The sequence below is a fragment of the Pygocentrus nattereri genome, chromosome 27, assembly GCF_015220715.1.
Source record: "Pygocentrus nattereri isolate fPygNat1 chromosome 27, fPygNat1.pri, whole genome shotgun sequence".
Lineage (NCBI taxonomy): Eukaryota > Metazoa > Chordata > Actinopteri > Characiformes > Serrasalmidae > Pygocentrus > Pygocentrus nattereri.
In genome coordinates, this window is record NC_051237.1 from 21,840,323 (window position 1) to 21,867,941 (window position 27,619).

General features: G+C 40.2%; 2 protein-coding genes across 4 annotated transcripts in view; one reads left to right on the forward strand and one right to left on the reverse strand.

Moving 5' to 3' along the window:
• The window catches only part of dtnbp1b (dystrobrevin binding protein 1b), a 59,647-nt gene extending 42,843 nt beyond the window's left edge, over positions 1–16,804 (forward strand). The window contains exons 2-4 of one of the 2 annotated variants that reach the window (XM_017711390.2): positions 2,013–2,171; positions 12,748–12,891; positions 16,332–16,804. In XM_017711390.2, coding sequence (XP_017566879.1) covers positions 2,013–2,171; positions 12,748–12,891; positions 16,332–16,633 — 605 coding nt within the window. In that variant the 3' untranslated portion in view covers positions 16,634–16,804. The remainder of the gene's footprint in view (positions 1–2,012; positions 2,172–12,747; positions 12,892–16,331) is intronic. The other variant, XM_017711391.2, reaches the window with a different exon arrangement.
• Positions 16,805–18,815: 2,011 nt separating this feature from the next.
• Positions 18,816–27,619, reverse strand: part of jarid2b (jumonji, AT rich interactive domain 2b) — a 185,035-nt gene continuing 176,231 nt past the window's right edge. For both annotated transcript variants that reach the window (XM_017711398.2, XM_017711397.2), the window contains 6 exons: positions 27,488–27,593; positions 25,425–25,607; positions 24,214–24,344; positions 22,569–22,752; positions 21,777–21,884; positions 18,816–20,488 (listed from right to left, as the gene is read on the reverse strand). In XM_017711398.2, the coding sequence (XP_017566887.1) occupies positions 20,294–20,488; positions 21,777–21,884; positions 22,569–22,752; positions 24,214–24,344; positions 25,425–25,607; positions 27,488–27,593 (907 nt within the window). In that variant the 3' untranslated portion in view covers positions 18,816–20,293. The remainder of the gene's footprint in view (positions 20,489–21,776; positions 21,885–22,568; positions 22,753–24,213; positions 24,345–25,424; positions 25,608–27,487; positions 27,594–27,619) is intronic.

Genomic DNA, 27,619 nt, shown 5'->3' on the forward strand with positions numbered 1-27,619 from the left:
TCTCTGCCTCTGAAAATACTCATCCAACACGAACAGCCCGGAGCTGAAGAAAAGAGGAATGCTGGACGGTCCCGGCAGCTGCTTACTGCCCTGTCCTGACCAATCACATCTTCAGCCAGGCTCTGTTTGTGTGCATGTGTGTGTAGAGGCATGTCTGTCTTGATTTAAGTGGAGTTCAGAATAGCTGGGCAGTGTTTAGTGCTGGTTCAGTGCGGACTGTGCCTAATGTGACCGATATGAGGGCAAATACACAACAGGCCAACACTATGGAAACAAGTAGAGATGCACTATGATACTGGAACTGTACCAGTATCCACAGATATGTGCTTAAAATCTATATTTTAAATATTTGATGTATATGGGACATTTTCCATTTGGAGGGGAAACCATGTCACAAAGAATGCAGGGCTAAAAGGATGCTAAAAATATGAGACACAGCTCCAAAAGTCAGTATATACATTTATACAGTTGACCTAAGATTAAATGCCACTTTTGAAAAACCATTTTAATATAAAACTATATTTTAAAGAGGGTTAACTTATAAAATAGAATCATGTTTTTTTTTATATCATTAACGTTATACTACATTTAAAACTCATTTCTCAGAAATTTAGGTCACTAGTTGTAACGTAGAGCAATGATGAGGTGGATGCATGTGCGAAGAAAAGCAATACTTATTCAGGGAAAATCCATAATCAGGGACAAGACAGGCCAGTTCAGGGAGCCAACACAGATAGAGTGGGGAACAGACATGACCAAAAAATGAACACAGGAAAAAACTGACTGCGGAGGCCAGAAGAAACACCAAACAAAATAATTCAAACAGTACATATCAAACATACATCCAAAGAGCAGCCAACACAAGGGGCAAACACAGGGCTTAAATACAAACAAGGATAACGAGGGTTCACAAGACAGGTGGCAATGATCAGGGGTGGCATCACGAAACAAGGGGGCAGGACAGTGAAGTAAACACTACTCGGGCACATGGACAGGACTGGGATGGAATCAAAACAAAGAAAGCAGGTGGACTAGACCAAAACAGAAAAGCACATGGAAGATGGAAACAAGCACATGGAGTAGTGGGAGGAGCCAATCGTGACACTAGTGTTATCAGGACTCATAAATGAATGAATGAATGAATGAATAAATTATTTTATTTTATTTTTTTTTTTATAAGAAGGGGTAAACAGAGAAGGGGTCTTTAGTTTTTTCATTTTCATTTTGGACCATTTTTATTGGTCTGTTCATCATGACATTTTGACACAATGCAAATAGCAGCTGGTGTAAAAAAAATAAAAATGAAAAAATTGAAGATATATATTTGTTTTACACATTAATCAAATTATTTAAGTGAGTTAAATTTTTATTGAGTATTAAATAAGGACTTTATTTACACTTAAATAAAACAAAGTTTAGTGCAATTGTGTCAAATGTCCATTTTCTTGAAGATATTTTATCCATTTATATTAATTCCAAAGCTGACAGTAGTGCAAAGTGATAATTGTAAACCAGGATTGAGATCCCAGTGACTTTCCTCTTATTCTATAAGTGCTTTATCGTTCTTTAGTGAGTAAAACTTTCAAACGCTCAATTCACCATCTTGCTAGAAGTGTTGCTGGGTGACCTTGGGGTCCCAACCCTACAGCTGCTGTTGCTTAGAGTCCCTAAGAGTCACAGCTTGTAAACTCTAGTAACCTGGAACTTGTCACTTCTCCTTAACTGCTTAAAAAGCCGCTGGTGGGCCCAAAGTTTTATTACACACTTCTGTAACCTAAAAACAACTCAACCAGTTTGCACTGAAGTCCTTGTAGTTGAATAATAAACCTTAGTACATAATAAACCTGGGACATTAAGGGGTTAACATCCTGTTCAGTCGATTTTCTGCAGATTCCTTGTGAGAAACAGAGAAACTCATGAATTTTCAAATGTACGAGTACCATTCAACATTCACCAACACACACTGGGTTTATTTGACCTCCTACCTTTGTTCTTCTTTTGTCCAATCACAGCGGAGCTGGATGCTCAGAGGGTCCCTGAAGCAGAGGGTCCAGGTCAGCAGCAGCAGCAGGTGAAGTGGAAGGACAGGCAGAAGTTTTTTGAGGAGGCGTTTCAGCAGGACATGGAGCACTACCTGTCCACAGGATACCTGCAGATCGCAGAGAGGAGAGGTGAAGAGCAGAGCATTTAGGCCCAAAAGAGATCACAAACAGCCACTACTCCTCTGTGGGGGTGTCAGCCTGGTGGGCTACAATCCAGCAGAGTTTACTATTCTACTCATTACCTCCATCAGAGGGGGTTCTGTAGAGTCATCTGTTAATAATGGGACTGGCTGGAATTTCTCATTTTCACAAATTCCCACAAATATCCCAGACTGAAATACCATAGCCAGGATGGTCACCCCAGCGTTACCTAACAGGACATAGGTTTTATTATTCCATTAATGTGAGGTGAACTGGAGCAGGACTAATATCACTGAGAGAGGTCCAGTTTCAGCCCATAACAGAAAGATATTCACTCCACAATTATTACAGACTGTAAAACTACACACACTGCAGATTCATACTGGATTAAAATCACTCCACAATTATTACAGTCAGACTGTAAAACTACACACGCTGCAGATTCATACTGGATTAAAATCGCTCCACAATTATTACAGTCAGACTGTAAAACTACACACACTGCAGATTCATACTGGATTAAAATCACTCCACAATTATTACAGTCAGACTGTAAAACTACACACACTGCAGATTCATACTGGATTAAAATCACTCCACAATTATTACAGTCAGACTGTAAAACTACACACACTGCAGATTCATACTGGATTAAAATCGCTCCACAATTATTACAGTCAGACTGTAAAACTACACACACTGCAGATTCATACTGGATTAAAATCGCTCCACAATTATTACAGTCAGACTGTAAAACTACACACACTGCAGATTCATACTGGATTAAAATCACTCCACAATTATTACAGTCAGACTGTAAAACTACACACACTGCAGATTCATACTGGATTAAAATCGCTCCACAATTATTACAGTCAGACTGTAAAACTACACACACTGCAGATTCATACTGGATTAAAATCGCTCCACAATTATTACAGTCAGACTGTAAAACTACACACACTGCAGATTCATACTGGATAAAAATCGCTCCACAATTATTACAGTCAGACTGTAAAACTACACACACTGCAGATTCATACTGGATTAAAATCGCTCCACAATTATTACAGTCAGACTGTAAAACTACACACACTGCAGATTCATACTGGATTAAAATCGCTCCACAATTATTACAGTCAGACTGTAAAACTACACACACTGCAGATTCATACTGGATTAAAATCGCTCCACAATTATTACAGTCAGACTGTAAAACTACACACACTGCAGATTCATACTGGATTAAAAACACTCCACAATTATTACAGTCAGACTGTAAAACTACACACACTGCAGATTCATACTGGATTAAAATCACTCCACAATTATTACAGTCAGACTGTAAAACTACACACACTGCAGATTCATACTGGATTAAAATCACTCCACAATTATTACAGTCAGACTGTAAAACTACACACACTGCAGATTCATACTGGATTAAAATCACTTCACAATTATTACAGTCAGACTGTAAAACTACACACACTGCAGATTCATACTGGATTAAAATCGCTCCACAATTATTACAGTCAGACTGTAAAACTACACACACTGCAGATTCATACTGGATTAAAATCGCTCCACAATTATTACAGTCAGACTGTAAAACTACACACACTGCAGATTCATACTGGATTAAAATCGCTCCACAATTATTACAGTCAGACTGTAAAACTACACACACTGCAGATTCATACTGGATTAAAAACACTCCACAATTATTACAGTCAGACTGTAAAACTACACACACTGCAGATTCATACTGGATTAAAATCACTCCACAATTATTACCGTCAGACTGTAAAACTACACACACTGCAGATTCATACTGGATTAAAATCACTCCACAATTATTACAGTCAGACTGTAAAACTACACACTGCAGATTCATACTGGATTAAAATCACTCCACAATTATTACAGTCAGACTGTAAAACTACACACACTGCAGATTCATACTGGATTAAAATCACTCCACAATTATTACAGTCAGACTGTAAAACTACACACACTGCAGATTCATACTGGATTAAAATCACTCCACAATTATTACAGTCAGACTGTAAAACTACACACACTGCAGATTCATACTGGATTAAAATCACTCCACAATTATTTCAGTCAGACTTTAAAACTACACACACTGCAGATTCATACTGGATTAAAATCACTCCACAATTATTACAGTCAGACTGTAAAACTACACACACTGCAGATTCATACTGGATTAAAATCACTCTACAATTATTACAGTCAGACTGTAAAACTACACGCTGCAGATTCATACTGGATTAAAATCGCTCCACAATTATTACAGTCAGACTGTAAAACTACACACTGCAGATTCATACTGGATTAAAATCGCTCCACAATTATTACAGTCAGACTGTAAAACTACACACACTGCAGATTCATACTGGATTAAAATCTAATTTTGGCTAAACTAACCCAGCAGAAATAGGGCTAAAGAAGAGAGAAAAAGAAATTCTGTTTTTATTTTTATTGTACGTGTTTTGCAGGGCTGTGGTCCTCTGATACATTAACCCTTCTGTAGTAAACAGAACATCAGCTGGGCTGAAATTTATCAGAGTTTGTTAATCAGTCCTGCAGAACTGACACACTAAAGGCGGTAGAAGTTTTGATTACCTTGCCAAGCTGTACTGCGATAGCTGGGATAGAGTGAAAGCGTGAAGCATCTGGAGTTCCCTGAGTTGCCTGTGGACTAGATTAGGAAACATTGCATTAGTTCTTTCTGTAAATGAAGTATTTGTGTAAGCCTATATAAACCTCCATTATATTCCAGGCAGATGGTTTGTGGGAGAGTGCTTTTGAAGCCTCTTAACTGCTGTTCCTCTGAATGAGTTAGCCTGGAGCTCAGCACGCAGTCAGTAACACAGAGCTGTTCTCTGTGCACTGAATGTCATTTCCTCCATCTCTTTCCTGCTGACTTGTTTCAAATGGCTTGTTGGAGGTACACTGGGATGAATACATCATGAGAGGCTGATCAAGTCATGCTGGACTGGCAGACAAATACTAAAAATGGGATAATAAAGGACATGGCAACATATTTGCTTTTCTGAACGAAAGGACAGGTTATGATGTCCTTCATAGAGCTGCTGAAGTGATATTCTATATCAAAACAACACACATGGAATTAGGGCTGCACGATTTGGGGAAGATATCAATTCAAATTGAAATTTTTTTCTATAAGATTCGGGCTAAGAAGTTTAGAATTTCCACCTTGACCCTTAAATGTAGTATGCCAGGAAGTTGTGGTTGTGATGTCACAACACATGGAGGTTTGGTTGCCTCTGATTGGTCAAACCTGTCTACAGATCACAAGCTCTGTGTTTAGTTTAGGTTCAATTAGGTTATTTAGGTTAAATTTCCCCTTAAAACATAAGATAGTCCTACAGGAAAATGACTAATGGAGAATTAAATTATATATGTGTATATAATATACATAATTTGAATATGCCAGTTGCCCTTTAAATTGTCTTTGAATTTCATGATAAACAAAAAAAAAAAGACACAACCCAAAATTACTGACGCTTATCAGTCCCACAATGGGGACATTTCACCTCTGCATTCAACCCATCTGTGCAGTGACACATCACATAAACACTAGTGAACACACACACTAGGGGTTAGTCAGCACACTTGCACAAATTGGTGGGTAGCCCTATCCGCAGCTCCCGGGGAGCAGTTTGGGGTTAGGTGTCTTGTTCAGGGGCACCTTCCAGTCACAAGGCTGGTTCCCTAACCTTCAGTCTATGACTGTCCCAACTCCGATTCCGCTGTCTAAAGTTTGTTTCCTTCTCCTGTAACATTATCATTTTGAAGATACGAGGTTTTTTTCTGTCACCAGTGATTATACACACACACACACACACACACACACATATATATATATATATATATATACACACATACATATATGTGTGTGTGTGTGTGTGTGTGTGTGTACACAGTCTCCAAACACTTTATTTGGAACACTTGGAATTTGAGCTCCACCGACCTTATAGGTCCACTACATGGGGTGGGAGGATTCCTCTTAGGGCCCTCCCACAGATTAGCAAGGTGGAGCTTCAAGAGAGGAGTTTCTAATAAAGTGGAATATTCAAAGCCAGTATGCCAGCATGATCAGCTGTCTTTTGATTGTGAGCTGTGTGTGGATCGTGAGTATTGAGCTGAGAGAGTGACTGACTGAGATTGTGTGGTTGAGAGAGTGAACTCTGTGTAAAGGCAGCTAACTCACCCCTCTCTCTTTCCTCTTCCCCTCCCTGCTGCTCTGATCTAACTCATCCCTGAGGTATGCACCCCTCTGCTCCGACTAACCGCTCCGTCTCCATCTCACACATACACACACACACACACACACACACATAGAGCGCTGTGCGCGAGTCAGAGACCACCCTTCATTTTCTCAACTCCATCAAAAAAACCTGTTATTAAGGTAAAGAGTGACTCACTGAACACTGCAAAATTAGGTATTGTATTTATTGTTGAGACGTTATGAAGCTGAAAAAGGAATAAATTGTACTTAATGGCCGTTTTGGCTGTAAATTAAATATTGAATGGTGGTCTCTGACTTCCGCACAGACCTGTACACACTAGAGACTTTCTCAGCTGTACCCTGTGAATGTGATGCATGCACTAACAGCATGACGCAGAAACCACAGCAAGGTGACAAATCCAGGACTCTGCACACTTCAGTTAACACACATTTACTTTGCATTGACATAAAATGGAAGATATCAGTGCTGTGATTTAATATAAGCCATAACGTTAAAACATATCCAATCCAACATGCTACAAATGTGGCTCTTTAAATAAATGATCTTAAAGGAATCTGCGATGCCTGCATCATATGACTGATTACCATCTACAATAACGTTGATATGTTGCTCCAAACATAGAAAAGCATATAAAAACACATATATATATATAATAGAAACCAAAGGGCAGTTGCTTCAGCACCTGAGCTTCGGCTTCTGTTGTGTCTTGAAATGATCGTATAGGCCAGGGGTCAGCAACCCGGGGCTGCCCTGAATTAAATTTGTAGGTGAAAATAAAATCTTTCTGTTCAGTAAAATAAAGCTCTGCTGATCATTCAACACAGTTTAAACAAAAAATGGTCTTAAATGCTGGAGTTAATGTACAACTGCTTATTCAACCTTTAACTCTGAATGTTGGTGCGCAGACTGTTGGTCACCATAGCAACACAGACAACAGTCTCGCCTGACTAGTAGCTAATGCAAGAGAACAGAGAAAGATCGCATTATTTATTTATTTATTTTTCATCTATAATGGTTTCCAACACTGCACCATTTAAGGTGGAATGGAAAAATCTGAACAAAAAGCTTGGGAATTTGAAGCGACTTCAGCCTCGTAAAAAGCCAAACATTGAGAGCCAGTTTACAAGAAACTGTTCTACTTTTGTGGAAAAGTTTCCTGCTGGAGATGCGAGAAAAGCAGCTATAGCTGAGCTAAAGCTTAAAGTAGAGCAACATAAGTCGGTGTTTTCATTTAAAGTTGCTCGCCTTACATTACATTCCACATTGCCCTAACATCAGCACATGCTGAGGCATATTTACAGCCAAGATGGTAAAGTGGACATAAAATGTTGTGGCTCCCAGGGTGGTTTGTTTTTTTGCTGAAAGGACAAAATGGGTTTTCATTTGGGTTGCAGGCACCTGGAGACTGAAATAGTCAAAGTAATCGATCATTAAACGTAGATGTGGCAGACGGAGATCAGGTTGAAAAACTCATTAATTATTAAATTATAAAAACTTTTTAATGATTTAAAAAGCTAAAAAGAAAGGGCAAGAGAGCACAAGCTATTCTTCCCAATGTGGGGTAAATGTAAATTTGGCCACCACTATGAATAAACATGGCTACTCAGACATGTAGGAGCGCATTAAATACCTCCAGCAGCAGATAATGCACTGTGTTGTAAAGATTCAGGACCATCCCGTTCACTTTAGTTTGACTAGATTGCCATTTAATGGGCACTTTTCTGTCGTGTTTTTTTTCCTCTGTAGCTGATTCAACACTTTTCCGACATTACAGAGATTTAGAAAGCCACACGAAGCTCATTAGCCAGGACATAAATTGAAATCGATCTAAGTCAGCCTGACGAATGTTTCCATATGCATCACTGATATATGGCTACTATCAAAAAGTAAATGCTGAAATAAAGTCAGATGAAATCAGTACAAAACTAACAAATTGGTCAGAAGTAGTTTTGGAAAACACTGAATTTTGCATGACTGCAAAAAAAAAAAAAGCTTCATTCAGTAACACTTAGTAACTTGAACACTTCAGAAAGGACAGTGCAGCCGTGTTGACCTGATTTTCTGCACCATGTGGAGCTCAGAAGGTAGATATTTATTCCTGATTTCTAATCAAACCCCCTTGGAGTGAGAGAGAGTGTGAAAATCATGGGACACAGACCCTCAAATTATAACTAGGACAAGTCAGATTTAGAGCCTTATAAAATGTTTAATCCTTTTTCAAAACAGTGAAAAGTAAAAAGCGTCCAGTCCAGCTAAACTCTGTAAAACCCTGACCCACATGCCTACAGGACATTACTGTATGAAGGTCTGGCTCAATGTTTAGGTCTCAAATCCAGAATCAACGTTATCCTGATGATGTGATGACAATAGTAGATAATTCACTCACATCCTCAGAAGACGCTCCTTCACCAACGTTTGAATTCTTTTAACAAAGTCTCAGTTATCCGATTCATCTCCTTGGGGAAGGGGTCTGAACACGACCCACATTACCGTTCAATTACACGTTTTCACCAGAGAGGGCTAAACTGACAGTGCAGCCTTAACAATTATATAAAAGGTCATTTTATTGAGACATACACTCTTATAAAAGATGGTTCTACATAGAACCATGAACACTCAAAGAACCCTTTGCATGATTAAGGGGTGCTTCAGATTGATGGAGAATGTGCAGTAGATAATTCTATACAGGCCCTTTTTTTTTAAAAGGGTTCTTTTATTGTTATGGTGTCAAGCTTGTAACAAGAAAAGAAACCTTTTGGATGCTACAAAGAACCCTTTTCAAAAATGTTCCATATAGAACCACCTATAGAACATCTGTCAGTCTGAAGAACACTTTCATTATACACCTTATTAACAGAACCTTTTAATCCCCTTTCAATCAACTAAAATAAAATTACACTGAAATAATCGTTTATGCAAAGTATTTATTTATGAGCATGTGCGCAATTCAGAAACGGGTTTCTCAAGGAAGATTTACTATTATTTACTATTGGCTGCTGTTTATTACCACATTATTCTATAGTTAGATACACCACACTGGCAGGAATGAGTCTGCTATACCGTCAGGTGGCATCTGGAGACGGAAACAGTCAAAGTAATCTACAATCGCTGGCTTTCCATTACAAAAGGACCATTCAGGCTTCCCCTAATCAAAGTTGTTTCGCACCGAGTTCTTGCTCTGTGTCCAGTCCTACAGCAGGGCAGTGATGTTACTATAGCAACACGTCAGTGAGGACCTTGAGCTTCTCTCAATGACTGAAAAGCATCAGATCGGCCCGAAAGAGCCCCAGCCTGATCCTTTAGTCAGATAAGAGGGGCCATCATAAGCTACTCCATTTCTCAATTCTCCATTCTCAAATCATTTATTTCACTTTGAAAGTTTTCTCTGTAAGCTAGAAAACAACCTGTGCACTCCGTCGTCACATATCATGAATGGTTCAAGTAAGATGTGATAAAACAGCACTTACTGTGCTGTAATATGTAGATAAAATATTGCAAAGTCTATAAGGCTTCTTGTAAAAACGCTTGTCTGCAGAACTATAATAATAATAATAATAATAATAATAATAATAATAAACATACTTATGGCAGACGCTGTTATTCAGAGCGACTTGCAGGTTGATGACTGCAGTGTTAGGAGTCTTGCCCAAGGACTCCTAGTGGTATAGTGTAGGGGGCTTGTCCAGGTGGGGGATCTGAAGCATGACAGGCAGTGGTGTTGTCCACTACACTATACCAACCATCATGTTGGTGGAATAATAATAATATTAACAATAATAATAATAATAACCACCATTGTTGTTATTATTATTATTATTGTCATCTTTTGTAAGGTGCCCCTTCCATAAAGAACTCTAATTGAAATATATGTAAAAACATTACACAATTGTGATGGGGAGCGAGGAGGCGGACGCATATGCAGAGATAAGCGAGATTTATTATGGGCAAATCCAGGGTCATAGTCTAAACGGTCCAGGTTCAAATAGCCAATACAGAGAGCAGGAGAGACAGACATGACAAAACAAATGCACATGGAAGATCAAAACAAAGGGGCATATGGAGTACTGGGAGGAGCCAACCATGACAGTTCCCCCCACATAGGCTCTGAAGCGCGCCAAATAAAAACAAAAAACAGACACAAGAGACCAAAAACAGAGAACCCGACTAGACAGGGACCGGCACAGACACAGAAGCCAGAACAGGACAACACGGTACAGGAACCATGGGCACAGAAGCAGAAACGGAAATGGGCACAGAGGCAGAAACGGGCATAGAGGCAGAAACAGGCACAGAGGCAGAAGCCAAAGGCACAGAAAACAGGAGACACAACACCAGACACAGGAACAGACAAAACACGAACAGAACGAGGACGAAACACGGAGGGAGGACGAGGAGGCACACCACAAAACGACGCCGAACGAGAGACGACCGGAAAAACAACAGGACAAGGAAAACAAGAACAGACCACACAAACCAAGACCGACACAGGCACACAAACAGAAACCGGGACAGAAACGAAAGGAGACACAGAAACAGGAATCTCTACAGGAACAGAAATGGGCACAGACACGACAGAAGGGAATAAGACAAAACCAGGAACAGAGGAGGGCAAAAATGAAGGAACAGACAAGACAGGGGACACAGAAGCAACAGGAGGCCGACGGGGAATGGCAGACATGGGAGAAACGGGAGGCCAATGGGGAATGGCAGACACGGGAGAAACGGGAGGCCAATGGGGAATGGCAGACACGGGAGAAAAGGGAGGCCAATGGGGAATGGCAGACACGGGAGAAACGGGAGGCCAATGGGGAATGGCAGACACGGGAGAAACGGGAGGCCAATGGGGAATGGCAGACACGGGAGAAAAGGGAGGCCAATGGGGAATGGCAGACACGGGAGAAACGGGAGGCCAATGGGGAATGGCAGACACGGGAGAAACGGGAGGCCAATGGGGAATGGCAGACACGGGAGAAACAGGAGGCCAACGGGGAACGGCAGACATGGGAGAAACGGGAGGCCCACGGGAAACAGACACAGGCAAGGGCGGGATGGGCGGGAACAAAGGGGCTGCAATGTCCACGGGGGCAGGCAGGCCTGCAACGACATCTACGGGGACTGGCGGTGGGTCCGGAGGCACGTCGACTGGCGGCAGGCCCGGAGGCGTAGGCTTGCCATGGGGTGCGGCCCCGGGATCAGGCTTGCCGCTGGGTGCGGCCACGGGATCAGGCTTGCCGCTGGGTGCGGCCACGGAATCAGGCTTGCCGCTGGGTGAGAAACGGGACTCACTCGGCCATTCCCAAGGCTCACTCGAGCGATAGGTAGCTCGCAGTTAGCTCTCGTCATCCAACCTCGAAGATGGGATGGTCCATCGCCTTCCAATGGGACCGACGAGACGTTTGCGTTCCCTCACCGCCAATGGATTTGCTGTGTCCAGCTTGGTGGCATTGGGACATGTCGAACTCGGGCTGCTTAGAAACAGCCGGAGTTTCGTCCCAACGGAACAATCACATACTCTCACTTACTCGCTGCGTCTTTGGAGACTAGTCTTTCTGTGACAGGGAGCAAGGATGTGGACGCATATTCAGAGATAAGTTAGATTTATTATGGGCAAATCCAGGGTCATAGTCTAAACGGTCCAGGTTCAAATAACCAATACGGAGAGCAGGAGAGACAGACATGACAAAATGAACACAGGCATAAACATCCAAACAACACAGGCAGAGATTCAAGCAAAGACCAGTAACCAGACCGGGGAAAACACAGGGCTTAAATACATAAAGGTAGTGAGGGACAGGCGCAAACACAGGTGGAGACAATCAGGGGTGGAGTCATGAAATGAAGGGACAAGACTAGAAAACCAAAACAAATGCACATGGAAGATCAAAACAAAGGGGCACATGGAGAAGTGAGAGGAGCCAACAATGACAACAATAAAATAAACAATAAACTGTACTAATAATGTAGTAATAATGTATAAATTATTAAACTTTTTTATTAAAATTAAATCATTATTAAATTATTATTTAAAAACTTGCCATGTCTACAAAAATGAAGAATATTTCTTTAATTAATGCTAATTTTATTATAATATTTTACATATTAAAATAATATTCACTATAATGGTTGCCTTCCTGTGTCTGCAGGGATGACTATGTATTTCATCATCAGAGCCTGTCCTGGATTCAGATCCTTGCTGTACAGTATAGATGGCTGGATATTAATAACAAGATGTGATGACTACGCTCTTTGTGGTTTTGCAGAGCCAATAGGAAGCATGTCGTCTATGGAGGTGAATGTGGACATGCTGGAGCAGATGGACCTGATGGACATGTCTGACCACGAGGCTCTGGATGTTTTTCTCAACTCAGGAGGAGAAGACAACAGTGCAGCTTCACCTATACTGGGTACATATTCAGCTTTACATGTGTATTTGTGCCTTACAAGTGTCACAGCTCAGCTCTACAGATTACACAGCACTTTACATTAACTCAAGGAGGCTGTGTAGTGTAATGTGTGAGGAAGCTGATTGGTTTGGGTATCTCTGTGATCCAGATACACCTGCAGATTCATACTGGATTAAAATCACTCTACAATTATTACCATCAGACTGTAAAACTACACACACTGCAGATTCATACTGGATTAAAATCACTCCACAATTATTACAGTCAGACTGTAAAACTCCACACACTGCAGATTCACACTGGATTAAAATCACTCCACAATTATTACAGTCAGACTGTAAAACTACACACGCTGCAGATTCATACTGGATTAAAATCACTCCACAATTATTACAGTCAGACTGTAAAACTACACACACTGCAGATTCATACTGGATTAAAATCACTCCACAATTATTACAGTCAGACTGTAAAACTCCACACACTGCAGATTCACACTGGATTAAAATCACTCCACAATTATTACAGTCAGACTGTAAAACTACAAACACTGCAGATTCATACTGGATTAAAATCACTCCACAATTATTACCATCAGACTGTAAAACTACACACTGCAGATTCATACTAGATTAAAATCACTCCACAATTATTACAGTCAGACTGTAAAACTACACACTGCAGATTCATACTGGATTAAAATCACTCCACAATTATTACAGTCAGACTGTAAAACTCCACACACTGCAGATTCACACTGGATTAAAATCGCTCCACAATTATTACAGTCAGACTGTAAAACTACAAACACTGCAGATTCATACTGGATTAAAATCACTCCACAATTATTACAGTCAGACTGTAAAACTCCACACACTGCAGATTCACACTGGATTAAAATCACTCCACAATTATTACAGTCAGACTGTAAAACTACAAACACTGCAGATTCATACTGGATTAAAATCACTCCACAATTATTACAGTCAGACTGTAAAACTACACACACTGCAGATTCACACTGGATTAAAATCACTCCACAATTATTACAGTCAGACTGTAAAACTACACACACTGCAGATTCATACTGGATTAAAATCACTCCACAATTATTACCATCAGACTGTAAAACTACACACTGCAGATTCATACTGGATTAAAATCACTCCACAATTATTACAGTCAGACTGTAAAACTACACACACTGCAGATTCATACTGGATTAAAATCAAAGATCTTGTTAACAATTAGATAAATTTGGAATATTACGAGATTAATAAAGGTACAAATTAAGACTGAAGTAAGATGACAGTAAAGCAGATAAACAGTTTAAAATCCACCTGAAACACGTGGTGTGGTGTATATAAATGACGTAGTTTACCCAGGAGCGTGTTTAGGGGGCTACACAAATTCAAGCTGACACCACTTACATGCAGCCACACACTGAACTGTTACTCGTGTTAGCCGTCCAGAGCTGCATCTCCCGGGTCTATTTTTCCAATTAAACTCGAATGAAAAACACATGCTGTCTGTGATGAGCCTGCCTCCACTGAGAGACATCCCCTCATACTCGGGGTCCTGGAGGCCCACAGTGGCCGCGGCTCCTCATCCTCAGCTCCTAAATCAGAGGTGACATTTACATTGGCTTCACTGCAGCCCAGAGCGAAATCCCTCGCTGACGAGCCGCACGCCGGGGAGAACAAACAGGCTTTTCAATTAGCGCTAATTACATTAGGCAGGAGTGAAAGCCTAGATCTCTCTGCAGCTCAGTGGATTATCCAGGCTTAGCCAGGAGAGACCACAGCCTCAGGAGAACCGGACTCCAATCTCTCTCGCTGACCCGTCCCAGGACGGACTGAAGAACGTAGCTCTGGCCAAGCACCTGCCTCCGCCGACAGACATCACAATATCCACCAACTACTACACACACCGCCTACTGCAGCTGATATCTTAGGGTTTCAGTCACGTGATTTTTCGGTTGCAGTCGCCATATTTGGGAACAAATTTCACTGCTCCACACTAACTAGAGGTGAAAGATGGCTAAAATGACTCTCATTGCTTAGGAAGAGAAAAGCTTTACCTCAACAAAGTTGATAAAATAGGCTGTGATTCTTATACACTTTCCCCTGAACTCTTGGTCCCACTTAAACGGGCTGAAAGCTACTAAATTTGTATTCATATTTATCTCCTACACAACCCCTATCCCTATTCTGGAGAGTCTCTCAAAGCATTTAAAAACACAAAAGCCCACCAGCTCTTCACATCGGGTGGGTAAAGGATCCATGGTGTTGCATAAAGAGGAAAAACTCTCATCATAGGAGGGAAACGACATCAGCTAAATAACACAGATGTGAGCAATGCTAGCCTTTAGATAACCTGTGCTAATGAAAACTGTTGACAGATTTCCTAATTATGCAAGTGCAGTTAGTGCAGAGTTCAGCTCGTCCTGCAGCCCCTTTTCTGGCTTCCCACGTCACTAAAAATTTCACATGTTGCGTTGTTACACATTTTCACCAGAGAGGGCTCCAAATCCCCAAAACTGACACAGTGCAGCTTTAATAATTATATAAAGGTCAGTTTTATTGAGATGTACACACAAGATGATTCTTCAAGTGTTCTTTAGTAAAGCAAATGGTTCTATATAGAATTGTAAACACCCAAAGAACCCTTTAAAACGATTGATTAAAGAATTTGCTATGGATCATTCTAAATAGAACTTTTTTGAAAAAGGTTGTGCACCAAAGCAAATTCTCCATCAATCACCATTTTCTTTACGAAGAACCCTTGAAGCTCCACCTTTTTCAGTGTGTACCTACTTCTGTCCTTAACTGACTGTTTTACACTGTAAAAAAGTGGCTAATCAGTTCAACCTAAAAATGACTTCATGCAGTAAAAAAGCAATTAAACCAGCTCAGAAAATAACACATTAAAAGAATGGCTCATTCAAAGTATTTATTTAGGTTGAAGAAAGCCAGTTAATATATTTGTTACCACACCATTTTTTTTTAGGTTGAGCGTTTTGTTGTAATTGTGTTAATGTTTGGTTTTGCTCGTCATTTGTCTTTTTTCTGTGTTGGAATTGACTGTGACGTCACTTTCGACGTCATTTTATCTTTTGTTTTTCTCCCTCCCTTCATCATCAGTGCTTTACAGGCAGATCTTAACCTCGTATCTCCCAAATGGAAACTTTACAGGAGAAGGAAAAACATACTTTACTTTTAATGGAAGTCATTGGAACCAGACATTTTTCCGCCAAGTAGTTTTCGGCTGTTTCTTTTGGTCCATTCATCAAGAAATTTACGCACAACGTAAAGGGCAACACGCATTTTCACAATAGGTCAAAAAGTGAAAATCGACAAAAAAGGAGGTACGAGGTTTTGTTCAGACAGAAGCGGAATGTTCTTAATGACTTGACTCTCTTTCTTGGATGTGTGCGTTAGGGCCAGATGTGGAGTCCTTCACCACTGAGATCACACTGCAGGTTCCCACACAGGCTGAGCTCAGACACAAACTGGCCTCCCTCTCATCCACCTGCACCGACTCAGCCAGCCAGGACACAGAGGCCGGAGAGGAAGAGGAGGAGGATGAAGAGGAGGAGAGAGGGGGAGGAGGAGGAGGAGGAGGACCCCAGCTGGTGTGGAGAGATGAGGAAAGAGTGTGTGGAGATGCTTCCCAACCACAGGCAGGACAGCAGAGTCAAAGAGCCAGTAACTGTGCCAAGGGCGACTCTTTAGTCACATAGAGGAAGAGAGGATGGATGAAGGAAGTGTTTTCTAGAACTGTGCTATGCATCCGGTGTACAAAGAGAGTGATTGTGTTTTATGATATTTTTGTTTTTTGTACAGAAAGTCCTCGTTTCGTGCCGTGCAGTGTTTTTCCCGACTCTCCTACTAAATAAATGTTTCTCCCTCCAGCTGCAGCGTCCACCTGTCATTTATTAATACCGTTATTAAAGGAATCTCAGCCTTTGCATTTTGTTCGTCCTACCTAAGGGCCACTTACACTCACCGGCCACTTAATTAGGTACACCTGTTCAATTGCTTGTTAACACAAATAGCTAATCAGCCAATCACACGGCCACAACTCAATGCATTTAGGCATGTAGAGGTGGTCAAGACAACTTGCTGAAGTGCAGACCGAGCATCAGAACGGGGAAGAAAGGGGATTTAAGGGGCTTTGAACGTGGCGTGGTTGTTGGTGCCAGACGGGCTGGTCTGAGTATTTCAGAAACTGCTGATCTACTGGGATTTTCACACACAACCATCTCTAGGGTTTACAGAGAATGGTCCAAAAAAGAGGAAATATCCAGTGAGCGGTCAGTTGTGTGGACGAAAATGCCTTGTTGATGTGAGAGGTCAGAGGAGAACGGGCAGACTGGTTCCAGATGATAGAAAGACAACAGGAACTCAAATAACCAACCAGAATCTCTGAGGAACGTTTCCAACACCTTGTTGAAAGTATGACATGAAGAATTAAAGCAGTTCTGAAGGCAAAAGGGGGTCCAACCTTTTACTAGCAAGGTGTACCTAATAAAGTGGCCCATGAGTGTGTGTTTGTGTGGTTCTATACATCAAAACTAATTCTAACCATTTTCAGCCACTGTTAAAGTGCTGCATCTCCACAGCAGAATCAGATTAGTAGGTAAAAATAAAATAATCCTCTTTTACAGTAAAATCAAGCTCTGCTGATCGTTCACAATTTAACAATAGATGGTCTTAAACTCTGGAGTTAAAGTAGAACGGCTGATTCACCCTTTAACCCTGAAGATTGCCACTCAGACTGCGACTCTCCATAGCAACACAGACAATAGTCTCGCCTAGCTAGTAGCTACGAAATGCCAAAGAGAGAGATTTAAGATGAACATTGCTACTTTAGAGAGGAATTAATTTGCAGTTATAATCACTCCAGCTGGTTTCCTAATATGTTTCATCTGCAACGAGAAGCTGTCAAACACTAAAAAGGTGCAAGGCTGAAGTCGGCGTCTTGTCTGAATTTTCCTGTTCCACCTTAAATGATGCATCAGTTACATTCTGGCGCCTCAGGCCCCATTTAAGGTGGAACGGGAAAATTTGAACAAGAAGCTGGTGAATGAGAAGCGACTTCAGCTGAATTATACAAGAAACTGTTCTACTTATGTGGAAAACGTAACACTTCAATAAATGGACATAAAACGTTGTGGCTCCCGGGGCGGATTGATTTTTGTTGGACAAAATGGTTCTTAACATTAACGTTGCTGATCTCTGCTCTAAGAAGACAATATTTACCTGTAATGCGTTTAAAACAGGTTTTCTCGGTTTATATTTTCCCTCCCTGTACTTAGTAAGTAGAGAGAGTAAACTAACAGAAGTGACAGTAGTTTTTTGAGGAACCACCCCTGCGAGCAAACAGCGTAGGAGCTGTAAGCCCTCAGCACAAGACAGAGACAGACAGACAGGCGGCTTGAAAAGAACTGACCGTGAACTGTCCATAAGTTTTTATTAAACCTTAAGTACAAACTGGAAAAGTAAAAAACTGGCAATATAACCAACATGAAATCTTTCCATGTGTAAGGAAAGGCTGAGACGCAGTGCGAATAAATTAACTTTGCCAGACGGTGAACAAATCTTTCATACTGTAGAAAAAGGAACAAAAACAGCAAAAAATTCTGAATAAAATACATTGTAAGGCCATAAAAACTTGACAACCACTTTTTTGTTGAAAACACCTGACTTGGTTTTCATTAAATACTCCTAAAACAGTTCAGTCTTCGGTAAAGGACAACAACCAACAAACTGGATTATAGGTTTTTTCTTGACAGTCACCACTGGCAAGCTCAGTGCAACATGAGTAGCTACTACATTGTTGAATTTTCAGTAATGAAAATGTAAAAACTTTTTTTTTTGTTTAGGTATTTTCCCTTTTCTTTAAAAAAGTAAAGCTAAGAAACAAAAGAAACGAACCTGGGCGGGGAGGGAGGGAGGGAGGGGTGTGTGAGGGGGTCGCTACTCCATATCTTATTTCTCAGTGATATAAGCAGCACTTAAAAAAATGATCCATGTCACCAGAGGAACCCTGTAAGCGTCGAACTCGCATAGATGAAGAAACTGAAAGGTAAGGCTTTTCTTCATCATGCATCTTCCCCTCCTTCTGTCCACCCCGAACAAAGGCTCAAGTATTTAAAGACATTTACAGGATTATGTACAAAATGTCGGTTTTGTTGAGTTTCTTTAAATCATTTGTGATACATCTGCAAAAGTGAAAGCAAGGAAAAAAGTGAAAATGAGGGAAAAACAACAACAAAAAACTAAAATCCTTGGACTTGTATTTCACATTTTACACCCTCTGCCTAGTGGCTCTACTTGAGATAGCACATCCAATTGAAATGGAAAAAAAAAAAAAAAAAAAGTCTGAACACAAATAATAATAACAACAATAATAATAATTACAATAATATAATAATTAATGTTAACTGGTACAGATGAGTCAATAGGTCTGGAAGTATGGAATGTTAACACGATTGCACATGTAGAAGCGGAAACAGCCTCCCGAGCTCTTCCGTCCTGTGGTGTACGAAGGCAGATAGCACTCCTTTTAATTTACCTTTTTGTATTGATATACAGTTAAAAAAAAAGAAAAGGAAAAAAAGCACCAAAAATCATAGGACCTCCCCGCTGAAGATCAGGCACAGTTACCGCTCTCTAAGTTTGAGCGCAGAAGCCCCTTCTGTCTCCACGGGGGGGGGCTTATCACACCAGTCCTCCTACCACGTTCTGAAGCACCACCGCACACGCTGCCACGGAAACCAGTGTTCCCCTATCCGCCGAGAGAATAAAACCAACTAAAAACACTCCTCGATCTAAAAATCCGATTAAAACCTCAAACTAAACAAGCAGTCCTTTAACTTTCAAGTGTTACCTCGCCTTTCATTCGTTTCCTCCCCACCAGCGATAAGTGAGGGGATTGAAGAGGTCAAATGTATTCAAAAACAAAAGCACAAGCCCCAGTTTGGCGGCCCTTGTATCACTTAAATCCCAAAGCAAACAGAAAAAATTCAAATTAAAGAAGAGAACACAAAAAAAGAGCACCAACATGTGCCTCTATTCACAGTTCAGGCTTGAGTGTGTGTGTATGCAGTCGACAGGGCCGAAGACGATGAGGAGGGGCAGTTCGGATAAGAAAGTAATGTCGCTCTCACCCGCTATTCAGATCTACAACTGCGAGCACATTGCTTAATGCTAACTAAAAGATTTGCAAATGAAAAAAAAAACTAACGAAAAAAAGACTTCTTTCGCTCTAGTGCAAAAAAGGCAGCTTCTTGCTCTAATGCAGCAAGTTCTGCCGTGCTGTCGGGAGTCAGGGGGGGTGAAACGAGTTCAGCGAGAGATATGATTGGTTAAAAGCAGGGTGTAGAAACGACCGTCTCTCATGAGATGGCCGTGGCAGCACTTTTGGACAGCTGGGCGGGGCTTGGCAGGTGGGTCAGAGACACCTCCACGGTGGCTCTCTTGCGGGGGCCGCGTTTGGCGGCCGGTTTGCTGGGGCTGGAGCCATTACAGCTCTCTGCTGAGCTTTTCGTGGCTTTACCGCACACCAGGTCCACCAGACTGTTAATCTGCTCCTGCAGGCACAGAGAGAGAGACAGAAAGAGACAGAAAGAGACGAAGGTGTGAAAACAGCACAAAAAATACTGATATGGAATCAAGCATTGATTAGAAAATATGTAAAATAGATAAAATGCAATATATAAATACTATAATACATGCAAAAAATCTCATAAATTGTCAGTTACATCAAATTATTTTTGGATACATATTCTGGTAAATGATGTGATGTAGAAAGGCAGTGAATGTGGAGACAAAAGCTGCTGACACTGTGTTTTACTAAGCCAAACAGCCACATCTAAGAAGAGGTGTTCATACATATCAAATAAAAGATGACACATTTTTACGTTATCACTCTAGTAGTGTGTTAAATAATATACACTTAATACACTTTTACCTCAAAATTACAATCAAACAGCACCAGCTGAGCCTTCTGTTCTTTCATTTTTTATTGATAATTTTTATATTTAATGTGGATATTTGGTGACACTTTATTTCAAGTGGTCCTTTTAGATGAAACAGATTCTTGGTAGCATGTCAAAAGCATATGAGGTTTAAGATTAGGGTTAGGTTTTGAGTAAGGCTGGGTAGAGCTAGGATTTGCGTAATGGAAGTAACATTATCGCTGCTGTTAGAACAAAACCTTGTATCTCCACTTTTGTCATTTGTCATCTGAAAACGACAAACTGCCAGATATTCTCTTATCAAAATATCTATTTCTAATGGAAAACAAGCCAAGCTCACACAGACACTGATCCAAACAAAAACAGACTACAACTGTTTGTTAACCACTAAAACAGACTTCATGGGCATGAAGCATCCTTGTGACCAGAAGGTCGCCAGTTCGATCCCCTAAGCCGACAGTCCATGACTGAGGTGTTCCTGAGCACCTAACTCCCAACTGCTCCCCGGGCGCTGCGGATTGGGCTGCCCAGCGCTCCGGGCAAGTGTGCTCACTGCCCCCTAGTGTGTGTGCTCACTAGAGTGCATGTGGCATTTCACTGCATGGATGGGTTAAATGCGGAGGGGAAATTTCCCCGTTGTGAGACTAAGAGGGTCACTTAATCCTAATTAATCTGTCATATAACCTGATCCACAGGACCTGCTCTGTATTGAGGTGATAATCACTCTAAATACAAGTATTATACACTTTAAGCAGTGAAAAGAGAGCTGTGGTCCTACACAGTGCAGTCTGCCCATCTACATCACAGATCACTGCAAACAAACTCATCTCAACAGCTCCCCTCATAGGCCCTGTTTAATTCTGCTTATTGAACTGCTTCATGCAGGGCTCGTAACGGTTACCTCATCATAGCGGTACATCATCTTTAGTCCACGGCACGACTTCTGTTTCTCCACATAGTGTAGTGCACACTCTAGACAGAACACCACATTCTCGTTCTCCTGCACCACCTGAAACACACACAACCTCCTTAGCTTACTACACACACACACTGAGTAACTCACAGTAGATACTAAACTATAACAGCACACACTGAATAATTCACAGTGGATACTAAACATTTTGTAGCAGTTACTGAAAAAATGGCATTAGTTAGTGAATTATTCACAGTAGATACTAAATAATTCATAGTAGTTGCTGAATAATTTAAGAGATATTTAGTAATTCATAGCAGCTATGAAATATAGTACATATAAAATAATTCATAAAAGCTACTAAATAATTCAAAGTAATTGATGAATAATCCATAGTAGACATTGAATAATAGCAGATACTGAACAATTCATATTCATGGCAGTTTCTGAACAATTCATAATAGTCAATAAATCATTCATAAAAGACATTGAATAGCAGCAGATATGGAATAACTCTTAGTTAATGAACATTGTACACTATAGTAAATAAAGATTTATAATAGGCATAGAATAATTCATAGCAGATACTAAATAATTCACAGTAGGTACTGAATTACTCAGAAAAATACTGAATAATTCAAAATAGATCCAGAATAATAATAGCAAATACTGAATAATCAGCTTGCAGCTTACAGGGTCAACACATAACTGAACTGATACTGCAAATAAAACCCTTGCGGGTGACTTGAGTTGTGAGTGGTCTGTGAATAAGTGCCTCACCATGGACAGGTAGCAGAGGTGCTGGCATGTTTGGCACCGTCTCTCAGATGACTCCAATGCCAGCCACTTGCGGGGTTTCTTCCTGCCCTCTCCGACTGCCAGGTTGCTGTCGTGAGTGCCGTATCGAGCAGAAGAGAGCAGGCCGGCCTCATAGAGCTCTTGCCGCTGCCTCATCTCTATGTTCCTACAGGACGGCATCAGAATATCATTATGAACTACATCAACTACAACTACAAGAACATCGATATCAACTACGGCTGAAGGTCAGATAAACTTTCAGAGCAATGTTCCAAGCAGTGGGTAATATGTCTGTGTGTAATCATCATCATGATCAATTCCATCAGGGTGCCGTTTTCGGGGAATAGATCTTGTAACAATAACAACCAGAGTACAGTAATAAACTGCATAGTAACAAGTAGCTGGTTGGATTTCAACTCATTATGTCATTATTATTATTATTATTATTATTCAATGAGATTTAGATTTTTCTCCTCTGCTTTTTTTTTTTTTTAATCCTCTTTCATAGTCACGCCACATCTGTGAAACAGCTGGTCACAAAACCAATTTTCAACATTAAAGAAAACATTTTTAGTATAAAACACCATTCGAAGAGATTTCATTTAGAATTTGCATAAAACAGATCCATGTTTACTTTTTATATCATTAACAATAAACTACATTTAGAAAATATGTACCTGCATTTTATTCTTAAAAAAGTCAGTGACAGAGATGTTGGTCACTGGTGTTATCAGAATTCTTATGTTACAGTTTAACACCATTTTCAGCTCTTAAACGGCTTCTTTGGGTCGAGGCTCATCAGAGAGGAAGCATCTCAAGGCATGAGAAGATGAGTCACACTCACTCACTATATTCATTCATTTATAAACAATTTCATTTATCAGGCAGCTCAGAACTTCTGCGCGTCGCTGGTGTTGTGTGCTTGGCTAATTAACATTTTTTCAAAATAATGCCAAATGTAATTTTTATTACTAGTATTTAATAGCTGCACATGGTCAGCTGACGCCAATGAGTCAAAATTTCAATGAGCCAATTTACAAAATCCTCAGCTTTAACCAGAATGTCACTGGAGTCACAGTCACTGGTGTGACTCACAGAACACCAGTTACTGTAAAATACGTTTGGAATGAAGCTTTTCTTTTGGCATATATAATAATAACAGATGTTTATGGACATTTTAAGATTATTTAGTTTTGGGACGATTTTTTTTTTTTAATGTATCCACCTGAATTCCCACTCTAAATGGGGAATGACCCATAACTGCAAACCTCTAGAAAACAAAACGCACGTTGTAATACTGTGTGTAAAATGAAAAGGGCAGATTTATCATATATACATTTCAAAGCCCGACAAAAACAGAATGTTATGGCTTGGATTAGGACCAGGGTTGGGGTAAGGTTTAGGTTGAGGTGTTGAGGTGTTGAGGTAGACGCAAGGTTGTTATTGGTAGGAATACAGTGAAGTTCAATTTAATAGTTAAAGACAAGACAAACATCTACAAAACATCTACAAAACATCTACAGTGGACCATCCAACAATTGTTTTACACAGAATTCAATTGAGTAAGCCCACATCTGTTTTACATCTGTGTTGTCCTCAGGCAGTGGAGTGTGCGAGCTGTGCTGACCTGAGATCTTTGAGCAGAGAGGAGATTGTACTCAGCAGAAGTGCATTCTCTCGTTTGGACTCGGCCGTGGCGATCTGGTAGAGCAGCTTCTCCATGGAGAAGGGTTTGGCTATGCGCCTGCATTTCAGATCCTGCCCCCAGGAAAACAAACAAAGCAAGTAGAGTGAGAATTTTCTGAATAAACAAAACAGGAACAGAAGGATAAACAAATAAATAAGCACAGAAAACTTTCTTAACCTGTGACACCACTAACACTCATTTGCATAAACAAACTGAACAGCAATGTCAAAAAATGAAATCAATACTAAGTTGGGGTTGGAGAAGTAGAGTAGAGTTTGAATGTCTTTTGTCGTTGGTTATTATGGATGCAAAAAAAAAACACACACACACACACACACACACACACACACACACACACACACACACATATATATATATATATATATCATTGCATTGCTCTAAAGTTAGAGACCAAACTGCACATATTTTGGAATAGATTATAATTCATTATGAGTATTCAAAAAAAGTGTGGCTCACTAAAAACAATACTGAGTCACAATAAAATCGTTGTTAGGTCAGAGATACACATGATTAATCGTTTGCATGATAACTTTGTGTATTTTATTTCATTTTGGGTTAGGTTTTCTAGGTTTTTCTAGGTTTAGCCAGATAACTTCAGCCTAAGGTCCAGCCTGTCCAATAGGAAAACAGCTAAGGAGACATTCCTATGGCACAATCCTCATCTTTGGGCTTAACATATGTGGCTAAATGAGAAAGCCTGCTTTGTGAAATCTCTCTCAGTGTTTCCTTAAAAACAATTCCTTATGTCATCTACACCTATACTCAATGTTCTGAGGTTCTTAATATCTTACTTATGTTGATATTTAATGTGTTCTCCTCTCATAGTTAAAAAAAAAGTGGTGTGTAATTACAGCCTCATGGGCAATATGACAATATGTTACCATTATTGTGATAATCACAACACATTTTCTCAGTATATTACAGTACAGTACTATGTACTGTTATACATCTGTGTCTTTGGGTCTTTGAAAGCACATTGTAAATTGAATCTATTATTTAATATTAATATGTCTAGGGCTAAAATGAATAAACCCATCGCTCAAGGGATTAAAAAACAGCCAGTTAAAAAAAAAAAGTGTTGCATTCTCAGTCCAGGAGGTGGCAGCAGAGAGCAGATGTTCCAGGCTCACCTTAGCAGCCTCATAGCCCAGGTTCATCCACTGCGGGGTGGCGAAGTGCACCGTCTCAGACACACTGTAGCCACAACACACCTTGGACACGAACGTCCCGGGAAAAACCACCACAAACTGACCACTCTGTTGCACAGTACGGTGCACTTTTATACCCTCTCGACTAAGCACCTCTGGAGAGATCTGAGAGAGAGAGAGAGAGACAGAGAGACAGAGAGAGAGAGAGAGAGAGAGAGAGAGAGACAGAGAGACAGAGAGACAGAGACTTTCTTTGTTATTATATGTGCATATCTTTGCATATGCTTTGACAAACAAATGAAAGAGAGAAAGCAGTAAAGAAATATGACAATACTTCAAGGTTTCCTGTTCCAATTTTGAATTTCATGAGCCAGTGGCAGTGCTTGGTTTGTTTTTGTCTGTAGGTGCAAATGAGTAAAGCGTGCAAGTATACACCATTTGTACATTCATTAAAGTGTGTGTGTGTGTGTGGTGTGGTGTGACAACAAAAAGAAGAAAAAAAAAAGTGAGGTGCAATGAGAACGATTTATAGTAGCTGAGTGAGTGAATGCATAATTATGTATTTATGAGTTTTCTTGCTCATCTCTGGAACCTTTTATGTGCTTGCATGCTTTTATTGCACTGCTTAGTCATTAATTTCTTATGCTGATATTAAATGTTTTTTCCTCTCATAGTTAAAAATGTGACGTGTAGTTACAGCCTCATGGACAACAGGACAATGACTACTACTATTGTGATAAATTACATCACAATACACTTTTCTGAGTATATTGTGTAAATCATCAGTACTTAAAAGAACACTGATCAGCTGCATGTGTCATAAAAAAGGGTTTAGAAGAAGCTTATGAGTGGCATTAATTCATTCTTCTGTCAGGAGAACCACAAGACCTGTGATACTGATGATGCTGAGAGTTCAAGAAAACAATTATCCAGGCATAACTAGATAGTAGTGCGCCTGCAAGATGTACAGTATGTGGCAAAACTGCATTCAAATAAAAATACGTTTTAAAAAATGGGCTGGGGTGGGCAAAAATATATCATCATGGTACTTAAACATACATTAGGTGATACACAATGGGTACCACGATTTGTTTAATAAGTTATAAGAGGAAAAAAAAGAAACTGGAATCAAAAAGAACTAAGGAATCAATAGCCGTGCACATTAAATGATTTTCTTTTCAACATTTCACATACTGCGCTGCAGGGCCAACGTTTTATTACACACTTCTAGAACCTAAAATAGCTTAGCCAGTTTGCACTGAAGTGCCTGTAGTTACTGAACAATACACCTTAGTAGGTAATAAGCCTGGGATTTTAAGGGGTTAAACAGGACTAATTATGCTGCCTTTGTAATGAAACACGCAGTTGGTCTGTGTTCTTGAAATACAGACAATATCAATCACACACTCGGAAAAGCATATTGTGATGTAATGTGATGTACTTTATCATAGTAATGTCACAGTAATAACCCCTGCATTGATGGTACTTAAAGGGCCCTTATCCGACATTTTTCTTGTGTTTTATATTTTCCCTGAGGTCCACTTATGACGTGTGGGGGTTTATGCACCAAAAACAGTAATGAAATTTTATATGAGCTTTTCCCAACTTTTCTTCATCCCTTTGTCTGCTTTGTCACTGTCCCTACAAGACTGATATATGTAAATGCACTCTCTTCTGACTGGCTGTCCAGTAATGAGCCTCATTCAAGAAAGAAGAGCAGAGAGAAACACTCCTTTCAGCAAGACTCTGCTAGGCTACGCTGCTGTAGGCAGATTTGGTGGATGCAGTTTGTTTTTTTGCAGCTTAGTTCCATATATGGACTGTATGAACAGTTGAGTGAATGGTATGAAACTTTAACAATGTTCATATACTACAACAAATGTATTAAAAGATTTCCATGAAATGGGCCCTGTAAATATGCAATATTTTTGCCATACTGGCTGCTAAAGGAAAAAAGAATGGTGGTATCACACTGTTAATTGGTCTCGTAAGAAAAAACCTGGGGTCGGTGTGTGTGTATAATTAGAGAGCGTGTAATTTCTCACCATTATGTTCTTCTCCAGCATCTCGAGTCCTGGGGTGCCGTTGGCCTGCAGCAGTGTGTGCACGACTTTATCAAGCTTAGTCTTCTCCTCAGCAGGAATAGAATACCTGCACAGCACAGCGGGAAACACTCT